The sequence below is a fragment of the Mandrillus leucophaeus genome, unplaced genomic scaffold (assembly GCF_000951045.1).
Source record: "Mandrillus leucophaeus isolate KB7577 unplaced genomic scaffold, Mleu.le_1.0 Scaffold505, whole genome shotgun sequence".
NCBI classification, from domain to species: Eukaryota; Metazoa; Chordata; class Mammalia; order Primates; family Cercopithecidae; genus Mandrillus; species Mandrillus leucophaeus.
Window position 1 is genome coordinate 1,317,323 of NW_012105421.1, and position 12,696 is coordinate 1,330,018.

General features: G+C 37.7%; 1 protein-coding gene across 1 annotated transcript in view; it reads left to right on the forward strand.

Annotated features, from left to right (window-relative positions):
• The window catches only part of FANCM (Fanconi anemia, complementation group M), an 83,471-nt gene that overhangs the window by 29,551 nt on the left and 41,224 nt on the right, over positions 1-12,696 (forward strand). Inside the window, exons 7-9 of the mRNA XM_011996239.1 lie at positions 3,599-3,783; positions 9,160-9,366; positions 11,772-11,985. Of these exons, the coding sequence (XP_011851629.1) occupies positions 3,599-3,783; positions 9,160-9,366; positions 11,772-11,985 (606 nt within the window). The remainder of the gene's footprint in view (positions 1-3,598; positions 3,784-9,159; positions 9,367-11,771; positions 11,986-12,696) is intronic.

Here is a 12,696-nt window from a genome sequence, read left to right on the forward strand (position 1 = left end):
AGTAGCTTTAAGGCAAGGCAAAGTTATTGCAAGAGGTAGAACTTTACTTATGGCCGGGTATGGTTGTTCATGCCTATAATCCCAGCACTTTGGGAGGCTGAAGATCACGCGAGGTCAGGAGTTCAAGACCAGCCTGACCAACATGGTGAAATCCCATCTCTACTAAAAATGCAAAACTTAGCCGAGCATAGTGGCGCATGCCTGTAATCCCAGCTACTTGGGAGGCTGAGGTAGGAGAATCGCTTGAACCTGGGAGCTGAAGGTTGCGGTGAGCCGAGATTGTGCCATTGCACTCCAGCCTGGGCTACAAGAGCAAAACTCAAAATAAATAATTTCGAAAATAAAACAAAAAACTTCAACTTATTAGTTTATTCTAACATTTCTTATGGAGAAGATGGGCTTTTAATTACTCTGGATAAGGAATACTAAAAAGCTCTGAGAAATTTTGGAAGGGTTAGGGCAAGGGTGGTGGTGGGAATGTTAAGAATAAGGTACTATATAAGTTAGCTTGGGATAATATAAAGAAAGTGGACAGTAAAACAATATATAGTCAAGTAGAAGATTAAAGTAAAGTAGGTTAGGAGAGAGAGAGTTATAGAGGAGTGCTGTTTTATATAGGATGGTTATGGAAGGCTTCTCTGTAGAGGAATATTTAAAGTGATAATGGAGATAAGGGAGGAAGCCTTGTGAGTTTTGGAGGTTGGGGGAGAGATAATTCTAAGCAGTAAAAATAGCAGATTCAAAGGCCCTGAGGTGGCAGTAGGGTGCTTGGTATGATTAAACAGACCAATGTGGTTAGATTAGTGTGACTGAGGCTACAAGCGATATAGATGAGAAGTATCCAGATAATATCAGACTTTAGTTTTTAATTTCTGAGTATTTGTGCTTTGCAAAACCAAAGAGAGGTATTTGTAGCAGTGGAATGACATGACATTTTAAGGATCACTCTGGTAGTTTTGTGGAGCATAGACATTGATAACTTAGAAAACTATTATGATAGTCTTGGATGATGACACATAATAATGGTGCGCATCAAGGCAATAGTGGTCAAGGTGCTGGGAAATAGATTCTAGAGATATGTTCAAATTGGAGCCAACTTATTTATTGTATATGCTGGTGGATTAGACATATGGTATAAGAAAAAAGGGAATTGGCTGGGTGCAGTGGCTCACGCCTGTAATCCCAGCACTGTAAGAGACTGAGGTGGCCAGATCACGAGGTCGAGATCAAGACCATCCTGGCCAACATGGTGAAAGCCCGTCTCTACTAAAAATACAAAAATTAGCTGAGTGTGGTGGTGCATGCCTGCAGTCTCAGCTACTTGGGAGGCTAAGGCAGGAGAATCTCTTGAACCTGGGAGACGGAGGTTGCAGTGAGCCAAGATCGTGCCACTGCACACTAGCCTGGCAAGAGTGAGACTCCATCTCAAAAAAAAAAAAAATGGAAAAAAGGAATCTGGCTGGGTATATACAATTATGTGTACATGTTTGCAAATGATTACACGAGTAAAGTGAAAAATGTAGAGATAAGTGTGTGAGGTAATACGTATGTTAATTAGCTTAATTTAGCCATTCCACAATGTATATAGACATCTCAAAACATATTGTACAACTTAAATATGTACAACTTTTATTTTTCAATTAAAAAAAAAAGAATAACAAAAGAAAGAGCAAACACGTTAAGATGTTTTTGAGACACCTAAAATTAGATAAGCAAATGTAGATCTCAGAAGAATGGTTGGTGCTGTTTTTACATACTTACATATATGTGAATACATTTTGGAGTTATCAGCATACAGGTAATATTTAAAGTTTCAGGAATAGATGTGATTGTCAGGACAACAGTTTAGAGACAGACAGAAGAGGATCCAGAATGGAGTCCTGAAGAATATCAACAAAGTTTGGATGAAAAAAAGCCACTAAGGACCTTGAGGATGAAACTAGACAAGTAAAGTGTAAGAGAAGCTGAAGAAAGAGACTATTTCAGAAGGAAAGAGTACAGTGTGTTAAACTAAAAAGTGTCCATTGAACTTGGCAGTATGGAAGTTATTGATGATTTTGCTGGAAGGAGCTTTAGTGGAATGAGGGTAAAAAGGCAGGCTGTGACAGGTTGAAGGAGATGTAGGTTTTGTGATGAAAGCAGCAATTCATTCAGGAGCTGGTCACATACAGAGGCTTGATGCTTGATGCAATGATTAATTAAAAGAAGTTTGGTTAGAATAATTTTACTTGGAACAGCTGCTTCTTCAAGTCCTACGTTTTGCTTTTGTATTGTAAATTAACTTTATATTTAATAAGTCATTTATTCCTTAGAGGAGTTGTGAAGATTGAATGAGTTAACATACATAAAATGCTTAGTGCAGTCCTTGGAACACATATGATGATTAAGATAATAAAAATCATTAGAGGCTGGATGTGGTGGCTCATGCCTGTAATCCCAGCACTTTGGGAGGCTGAGGTGGGCAGATCTCCTGAGCCCAGGAGTTCGAGACCAGCCTGGGCAACATGGCAAAACCCGGACTCTACAAAAATATTTTAAATGTAACTGGGCATGGTGGCATGTGCCTGTAGTCCCAACTACTCAGAGTGTGAGGTGGGAGGATCATCTGAGCCCAAGAGGTCGAAGCTGTAGTGAGCCGTGATGGTGCCACTGCATTCCAGCCTAGGTGACCAAACATGACCCTGTCTCAAAAATAAAAACAAACAACCAAAAACCCCACACAATATGCAATAATTAACCAATTACTATAAGTGCAAAACTATATACTTGACATTTACTGTTTCATGTATACATCAATCCATATTAGATATGAAGAAACTAAAGCTTAAAGAGCTTAAATAACTACCATGATCACCAATCACCCAGAGAATTAAGTGCCCAGCCACAAAGATCATGTTCTTATTAGTGCGTTCTACTGTCCGCCACCCCTCTACCCCACCTGCCCCTCAGTACAGACATATTGGGAGCAGCTTTGGAATTCACTGTAGGGTATATTTTGCAGTTTTCTTTGGAGATTTTGAAAGTATAGTAGATTTGAGGACAGAATGCATGGCGTGGATTAAGATATTGCCTTTAGTGAACAGAAAGGAAGGAGAAGACTTATGAAATTAGGGGGAGCTGCATAATTCTGTGCTTCTGGCTATCTTAGAAGGTAAAGGGAAATGATAGCCATTATGCCTGAATTGAAGGACTAGTCAAAAGTGATTCAGGTAATTCATATTTGATTTGTTTAGGATTTTATTTTATGACAGCCAATGATAAATAACAAGCTACGATTATTAAAATTAATAGAGAATATAGTTTAAAAGTAAAATTTCAAGATGTTTGAAATTATTTATTTATTTGTTTGTTTATTAGAGACTGGGTCTTGCTATGTTATGTTGCCCAGGCTGGTCTTGAACTCCTGGGCTCAAGTGATTCCCCCATCTCAGCCTCCCAAGTAGCTGGGACTACAGGTGTGTGCCACCACATCCAGCTAAATTATTTTTTTGAAAGAACTATCATTTGTTAGCATAATACTTTCAGGTTTGTCTTTTGAACTAGTTCTTGTCTAAATGCTTTGTAAAAAGTTGTAATTAAAGTTTTTGTATATATGTAGCTGAAAACACTTCTGAAAAGAAACGTGATGAGACCCGAGTTATGATCTTCTCTTCATTTCGAGATAGTGTTCAAGAAATTGCAGAAATGCTTTCACAGCATCAGCCAATTATTAGAGTAATGACTTTTGTTGGCCATGCCTCAGGGAAAAGCACGAAGGGTTTTACCCAGAAGGAGCAACTGGAGGTAATTATTTTTGGAATTTATGAAAATAAAAATAAGATTGATTAGCTTTGCACTTGTTCTTTTTTTGTTAGTTTTAACTCACTGGTCAATTAGCTACTTAAAAAGAATTTTATAGTAAACATGTAAGTAAAAATAAGCATATTTTGAAAGATGATAACAAATGTTTTATGTGGGTTTGGAACTTTTTTTTTTTTAAAGTAATGTAAAGTATAAAAGTTAAGCAGAAAAACTCTAGAATTGTATTACCTGGGTTGGAATCCTGACTACCACTTAAAAGTTTCTTTACTTCTTCTTCCTCAGTTTTCCTTATCTGTAAACATACATCATAGGGTTGTCATAAGCATTAAAAGAGATCTTATTGTAGAGCCACCAGTAAATGTTTACTATTTACGTTAAGTCACTTTAATAATTTATTCTAAACAAATAATTAGCTTATCTTTATTTATTTAAAAATCTTACTTTAAAAATGGGGTCAGAAGAAACCATGATAGTATTTAAGGTAGCCTCATCCTCTGAGTAAGAGAACATTGTTTTCTAAGTGCTGTGAGGTTTTGAGGGAAATTTTATGTTATTGATTTTTATAAAATCTATGCAGCTTTTTATAAATTAACTGTGTAAGTCTATACGTGAGTAGTGACTGCCAGTTAGATATCTCTTTAATTTCTAATTCATTTTGACAGATCCTTTTTTGAATCTGCAGACGTTAGTAGATGAGGTATCCTTTTTTTTTTTTTTTGGAGATGGAATCTCGCTTTGTTGTCCAGGCTGGAGTGCAGTGGCATGATCTTGGCTCACTGAAACCTCCACCTCACAGGTTCTCCTGCCTCAGCCTCCAGAGAGCTGGGATTACAGGCACCGACGCCTGGCTAATTTTTGTATTTTTAGTAGAGATGGGGTTTCACCATCATGGCCAGGGTGGTCTCAAAGTTCCAACCTCTGGTGATCTGCCTGCCTCAGCCTCCCAAAATGCTTATTACAGGCATGAGCCACCTTGCCCGGCCGGGAGGTAGCCTTCTTTTTTTTTTTTTAATTTTGAAATGGAGTCTCGCTCTGTCACCCAGGCTGGAGTGCAGTGGCCCGATCTCGGCTCATTGCAAGCTCTGCCTCCCAGGTTCAGGGGATTCTCCCTCCTCAGCCTCCTGAGTAGCTGGGACTACAGGTGCCCGCCACCACACCTAGCTCATTTTTTTTTTTTTTTTTTGTATTTTTAGTAGAGACAGGGTTTCACCATGTTGGTCAGGTATTCTTTCTTTTCTTTTTTTTTTTTTTTTTTTTTGAGACAGAGTCTCGCTCTGTCACCCAGGCTGGAATGCAGTGGTACCATCTCAGCTTACTGCAAGCTCTGCCTCCCAGGTTCACACCGTTCTCCTGCCTCAGCCTCCCAAGTAGCCGGGACTACAGGTGCCCACCACCATGCCCAGCTAAGTTTTTATATTTTTAGTAGAGACGGGGTTTCACTGTATTAGCCAGGACGGTCTCGATCTCCTGACCTCCCGTGATCCGCCCGCCTCAGCCTCCCAAAGTGCTAGGATTACAGGTGTGAGCTGTGGTCAGGTATTCTTTAAATACCTTTTATACCTGCCCTGACTACACCGAGAAGAGTCTGTTTAAGCTGACTGAATATGATGGGGAGTGCCTTCCTGAATCTGAAAATAATACCTTTGCCCATCATCAAGTCAGATTATACATATTTTTAAGGCATCTATGGTGATTACTACTCTTAACATTTATGTATGAATGAAAAATGAATTGGATTTTTGTTTTGGAGGTCAAGCATTTTCATTATTTAAAATACCCACAGTACCCAATCCGATCTCTGATCAATTTCAGTATTACCTAAAGTCATTATTTCCTGAGCTTGTCAGGCACCGTAAGAACCTTATTGATTTTACTGACTTTATCGTTTACTCATTTATATCAATAATATTTTAATGTATGCCAAAGTAAAAACTTTTTTTTATTACTCCTATATGTGATTGCTTTCATAACAGCTGTTTTATTTTGAAATGAGCTTGCAGGCAAATAATTGTACATTGTCCATTTATTTAGAAACATGATATTAAGTCAGAAGACATGGGAGGGCGAGATCCTTTAGGGCCCTGTATGTCATTTCCATTTTAATGACTTTCTCTTACTGTGACTGAGATGAGAAGTTCTTGGAGAGTTTGGGGCAGAGGATGGTCTTAGCCTGATTTATATTTTAAACGAATCAGCTGGACACTGTGACTCATGCCTGCAATCACAGCACTTTGGGAGGCTAAGTTAGGAAGATTTCTTGAGGTCAGGAGTTCAAGACCAACCATGGCAACATGGTGAAACCCTATCTTTACCAAAAATACAAAAATTAGCTGGGTGTGGTGGCATGTGCCTGTAGCTTCAGTTACTTGGGAGGCTGAGGAGGGAGGATGCTTGAGCCCAGAGGTTGAATCTGCCGTGAGCCAAGATCACACCACTGCCCTTCAGCCTGGGCAACACAGTGAGACCCTGTCTCAAATAAAGAAAAAGAAAAAATACTGGTTATTGTCTGAAGAATAAACTGTAGGGGGTAAGGGTGGAAGTGGAAAGACCAGTTGGGAGACTTATAACAATTTAAACTGAAGTTGATGGTGACTTGGACTAGGGTGGTAACAAGGCAAGTGGTGAGAAGTGGTTAAGTACTGAATGTATTTTGCAGGTCAAGCTGATGGTGTATTGACAAATTAGAGTGGGATATGAGATAAAGGCACATGAAGTCTGGCTGTAGGATGACTCCAAGGTTTTTGGCCTGAGCAACTGAAAGGAGCTGGTATTAACTAAGATGAATAAGACTGCAGGAAATGCTAGGCATGGTGGCTGATGCCTGTATTCCTAACACTTTGGGACTCCAAGGCAGGCGGATCATTTGAGGTCAGGAGTTTGAGACCAGCCTGGCCAACATGGTGAAACCCTTTCTCTACTAAAAATACAAAAATTAGCCAGGGATGGTGGCAGGTGCCTGTAATCTCAGCTACTTGGGAGGCTGAGGCAGGAGAATTAGGGAATAGCAGGAGCTCGGTTTTAGATGAGTTAACTTTGACATGCCTCTCAGATTAATGCTTTTCAAACTATTGAAACTGGTAGAGGACCAGTTTATTTCCTCCACTACATCACATACTGATACTTTTGAACAATATAATAAAAATGAATTATTAGAAAGTAAAATGAATAAAAAATAAAGTTCAAGTCCAATTTTAAAAATATTACTAGAGTCTGCCAACAAAATTACTCTTTCAAGTGTCTAAACCCTTACTTTCAGTTATTGTACTTATCTTTTTGTCAGCCAGTAATAAACAGTTTTTGGACAGGCACCAGTAATAAACAGTTCACGGAGCACACTCTCAGTAGCAGTCTTTTAAACATCAAGCAGAGATACTGGATAAACAATTGAATATATGTCTTGAATTTGTGGAAAGGGTTCATGAAAGTATATTTTCAATGGCAAATTAATGTCAATCTTAAGCATGGAAGTAACAGTTTAGTTTATACATGTTAACTAAAAAGAAAATTGACATTATTAATCTGTTAATTACATTAATAATTTTTAAAAATGTATCTAGCACTGTGGCCTTTGTTTTTTTTTTTTTTTTTTTTTTTAAATCTGGGCAAAAAGGACATATGCTTTTCTATGTTAGATGCAGGTTGGCTTAATGTCATTACAAATTCCAAAGGAAATGAATTACTATTAATGTTTAATCATGATCATTGTTTCTCCTTATACTCTGAGGATTTCCATGTTGAAGGAAAATCCTTGGATCAGTGCAACCGAAATGTTTATGAGAAGACTTAACATGATACATTTATGTTTATTATCCTACTTTTAAGGTTGTAGTTTTTAACAATAACACTAGCTTATAGATTAAGTTAGGTTTTTGGAGTCAGATACACCAACATTCAAATGCTGATGATTATTAGTGAGACATTAGGCAAATAGCTTAACTTTTCAGATTTTCAGATTGTTTAATAAAATGCAATGATGATATCTACCTCATAGGGTCATTGACAGTAGAAACTAATGTATAAAGTACTTACTATGTTACCTGCCTCATAGGGTGCCCTTGCACATAGTAGCTATCATTATTTATCAGCTAATTCAGCTTTTGATGTTGCATTATCTCATTTAATTACCACCGCCACCACTCCACTGTACACAAACCTGCAATGTTGGTATTGGTCTCTATGGAGAAACTGAGGCTCAGAGCAGTTGAGAACTAAGTTTATAAGGCTTAAGGGACTTTTAGAAAATGTTTCATTAACGTTTTCATTAACTCCTCACGCTATTGGGGTTTCATTAAACTGATCTCAGAGAAATCCTGGAGTGATAGTATAAAAGGTAAGATATGACTTCTAAGAGTAATATATCATTCTTACAAATATTATCAGAAATATTTATAAACCGATTTCAGATAAAACTATACACATTTAGGTCTAAGATATGATAAATAGGAGTGATTGCTGTAGGCTGTTTACCTGCCCTATTCCCCTTTCTGTGATGCTAAAAAATAAACTCTGGGGTTTCTCATTCAGTGACAAACTGTTAAATTGTGGACAAATCCTTTTGACATCACAACCATTGCTAAAGCAAAATAATTAGAACTGTTTATTTTACCATAATCTCTTTTGGCTTATATTGCCAGTTGATTGCTTCTTTTCCTATTCTGTACTATCCTTGATGCTGATTTTTTTGTTTTGTTTTGTTGAAACAAGGCTTTACTCTGTTGCCTAGGCTAGAATCTTAATGTTTAGTCATGAGCATTGTTTCTCCTTGTACTCTGAGGATTTCCATATTGAAGGAAAATCCTTGGACCAGTGCAACCGAAATGTTTATGAGAAGACGTAATACATCCCAAAAACCCAAAATATTTACTTTCTGGCCCTTTATGGAAGTTTGCTGATGCCTATTCTAAGTGATAAGGAACTTGAATTATATTCATACTGTGCTGCAGTCTTGAGTGACAGGCCTTTCTAAATAAGATGTTACGTTACGTAAGATGTTAATACAGTGTCACAGTAATAGCTCACTGCAGCCTTGAACTCCTGGGCTCAAGAGATCCTCCTGCCTCAGTCTCCCAAGTAGTTAGTACTACATGCATGCACCATCATGCTGGGCTAGTTTTTTTTTATTTTTCATGGAGACAGGGTTTTTCTATGTGCCCAGGCTGAGCTTGAACTCCTGGACTCAAGCAGTCCTTCTGCCTTGTCCTCCCAAAGTGTTGAGATTACAGGCATGAGCTGTGGCCAGCTTTGAGGCTGATTTTTAATCTGATTTTACTATTTTTCAGGTGAGTGGGGGAAAATATACTTTGATCTACAGTTCTCTTATATTTGCATGTAGTTATTTTTCAATCATTTTTATTTTAGGTAGTGAAACAGTTTCGTGATGGTGGTTACAACACGTTGGTTTCTACCTGTGTGGGTGAAGAAGGTTTGGATATAGGAGAAGTTGATCTTATAATATGTTTTGATTCCCAGAAGAGCCCAATTCGTCTTGTACAACGAATGGGCAGAACTGGCCGTAAACGTCAAGGCAGGATAGTTGTTATCCTTTCTGAAGGACGAGAGGAACGTGTAAGTAGAGCTGCAGGAACACAATTTGACAATTGAAATTGGAGAAATATAGCCCAAAGGTGAATATCAACATGTTAGCATTCCAAGTCCAAACACTCTGTAGATAGTTTTGGTTTATTTTCCCCTCTTTGTATTGGATTCTATCTTGTAACTAGGAGAGTTTTTGACTGGATTCAGTTTCCTAATTTTTATCCATCTAAAGAAACACATTTTTAATATGTAAGTAGTAATTCAGAGATACCTAGATCCAAAAACCAATATGTATTACTTTGTTTTACTATTTTCCTGTGCTTCTAAAGAAGACCTATGCTTTGTGTTTAGTTTACTTTTCTTTCTGAACTATAGTAAACCGAGAATCATTTTTTCCTTTTCAAGGGCTGTCAAAATAACTGACTAAGTAAGAAACAAAGAATATATATCAGAGACAGTATGAAGCCTGAAAAACCCAAAATGTTTACTTTCTGGCCCTTTATGGAAATTTGCTGATGCCTATTCTAAATGATAAGGAACTTGAATTAGATTCATACAATCTTGAGTGACAGGCCTTTCTAAATAAGATGTTACATAAAATATTATTTTGTGTTTGTTACGCTAAAGTATTAACTAACTTTTGTAACTCATTGAGACTAGTTACAAATATATAGATTTGTAACTATATAGCAGCCAAATATATAGATTCACATTAAAGGTCTCCTTAACAGTTATGATAATTTTAAAAAATTGATTTTAGGCTGGACATGGTGGCTCACACCTGTAATCTCAGTACTTTAGGAGGTCGAGGCGGGCAGATCACTTGAGGTCAGGAGTCTGAGACCAGCCTGGCCAACGTGGTGAAACCCCATCTCTACTAAAAGAATACAAAAACCAGACAGGTGTGGTGGCACGTGTCTGTAATCCCAGCTACTTGGGAGTCTGAAGCAGTAGAATCGCTTGAACCTCGGAGGTAGAGGTTACAGTGAACCAAGATCCTGCCACTGTACTCCAGCCTGGGTAACAGAGTGAGACTCCATCTCCAGAAAAAAACCCTGATTTAAAATATTTTATATACTCTTTAAAATCATCCTGAAAAGTGAATTATTTCTCTAATACTTTTCATGTGATTATAGCATATTCATATGTAACATCTAGTTTATCCATAAAATGATCCTAATGAAATGTTTGGTAAAAGGCCATGTAATATCAGTGAGTGGAATTGGGTTTTAATTGTACTACCTAGCCGAGTTGCTTAACCTCTCCATTCACTTGTTAGGTTTCTTATCTGTAAAATAGTAACAGTGGCCACATTTACTCAGTATTTACATTGTGCTGTGTAATGTTCCAAGTTTCAGATTCATTATTGTATTTAATGCTGTCAGCACCCTGTAAGGGGAGTAACGCTTTTGTTGTATACAGAGAAGGAAACTGAAGTGTAGAAAGATGAACAAACGGAAATAAGGGAATAGTTTTAAAAAAAGCACAAGACAACCTTACACTTCTATGTAAATATCAACCTCTTTTAAAAACGGCAGGGTAACAAAGATAGATTTACTTCTGCAGTGTAACTGCTAAGGTGGGCTTTTGTAATTATGGACTTTGACATGATTTTCTTTTTTAAAAATAACAAAAAAACGGAGTCTTGCTCTGTCATCCAGGCTGGAGTGCAGTGACGCGATCTCGGCTCATTGCAACCTCCATTTCCCAGGTTCAATTGATCCTCCTGTCTCAGCCTCCTGAGTAGCTGGGACTACAAGTGTGTGTCACCACGCCCGGCTAATTTTTTTTTTGTATTTTCAGTAGAGACGGGGTTTCACCATATTGACCAGGCTGGTCTTGAACTCCAGACCTCGTGATCTGCCTGCCTGGGCCTCCCAAAGTGTTGGGATTACAGGCGTGAGCCACCGCGCCCAGCCTGAAATGATTTTCATTAAAGGTTAATCTAACAGTTTACTGATAGGTTTTAAAATTCAAGACAACTGGGCTCAGTGACTCACGCCTGTAATTTCAGCACTTTGGGAGGCTAAAGCTGGAGGATCACTTGAGCTTTGGAGTTCAAGACTAGCCTGGGCAACACAGGGAGACCCCATCTCTACAAAATAAAGATTAGCTGGGTGTGGTAGTCCACACCTGTAGTCCCAGCTACTCAGGAGGCTAAAGTGGGAGGATCGCTTGAGCCCAGGAGGTTGAGGCTTAGTGAACCCTGACCACACCACTGTACTCCAGAGCCTGGGTGACAGAGTAAGACCCTGTCTCCAAAAAAAAAAAAAAAAAAAAAAATCAAGACAACAGAAGCTCTATTTTCTAAGTATTTAAGTGGATCGGGGTTTAACTTTATGTTTACAATAAATCCAAACTAATAATTGTTTGTTATGGATAAATCGTTATTTATAAAAGTAATATAATCTGACATTTTATATTTGTTTTTACAGATTTATAATCAGAGTCAGTCCAACAAAAGAAATATATGTAAAGCTATTTCAAGTAACAGGCAGGTCCTTCATTTTTACCAAAGAAGTCCACGAATGGTTCCTGATGGAATCAACCCAAAATTACACAAAATGTTCATCACACATGGTGTCTATGAACCAGAGAAGCCTTCTCGGAACTTGCAGCGAAAGTCATCTATCTTTTCCTATAGGGATGGTAAATAAATTTTGCATTTGACACATGCATTTTTCCCCTGTTTTTACTTAGCAGATCATATCTTGATATAATATTTCTTGTTTGAAAAACTGAATATATGTTCTAAGTAATATATTATGGACATTCTCTTTGGAAAGTCTATAAGAGATTGTTCATGTGGCAAATGGAGAGACACTGGTAGTATAGAGTGACAGAAACTCAGTGCTGGGGAAAATTAAAAATACCCTACCAACCTAGAGAATGTTCTCCATAAAGTTTAGAAAAGAAAGAAAAGAGTTTTATTTTTGAATAAGCATTAAACCAGATTACAATGTGCACTGAAGACAATGTACTAAGATAATACCAAGACAGAAAGAAATTCCCTATATATATCCCCATGCACTTAGAGTCCTTTACATACATGTTGTCTATATTAGTAGTAACTTGTCTTCATTTAAGACGGCACCATTTGCTGTACATTCCTTCATAGTTTATCCTATATTTACCTGGTAATTTAGGTAGCCATTTGCATTAGCTGGTTGCCTTTCTCAAATATCTTGAGATATTTGCACTATGAAAGTGAGAAAAAAAGTTTATTTTTTGGATTTTACTTAATCTTTAAGGCGGGTTTTAAACTATCATAAAAATCATATAACTGTATTCTAACATTTGGAAGGAACCTTGGGAGTCATGTGGTCCAATTACTTACCAAGGTAGGAATGCTTCTGCAGC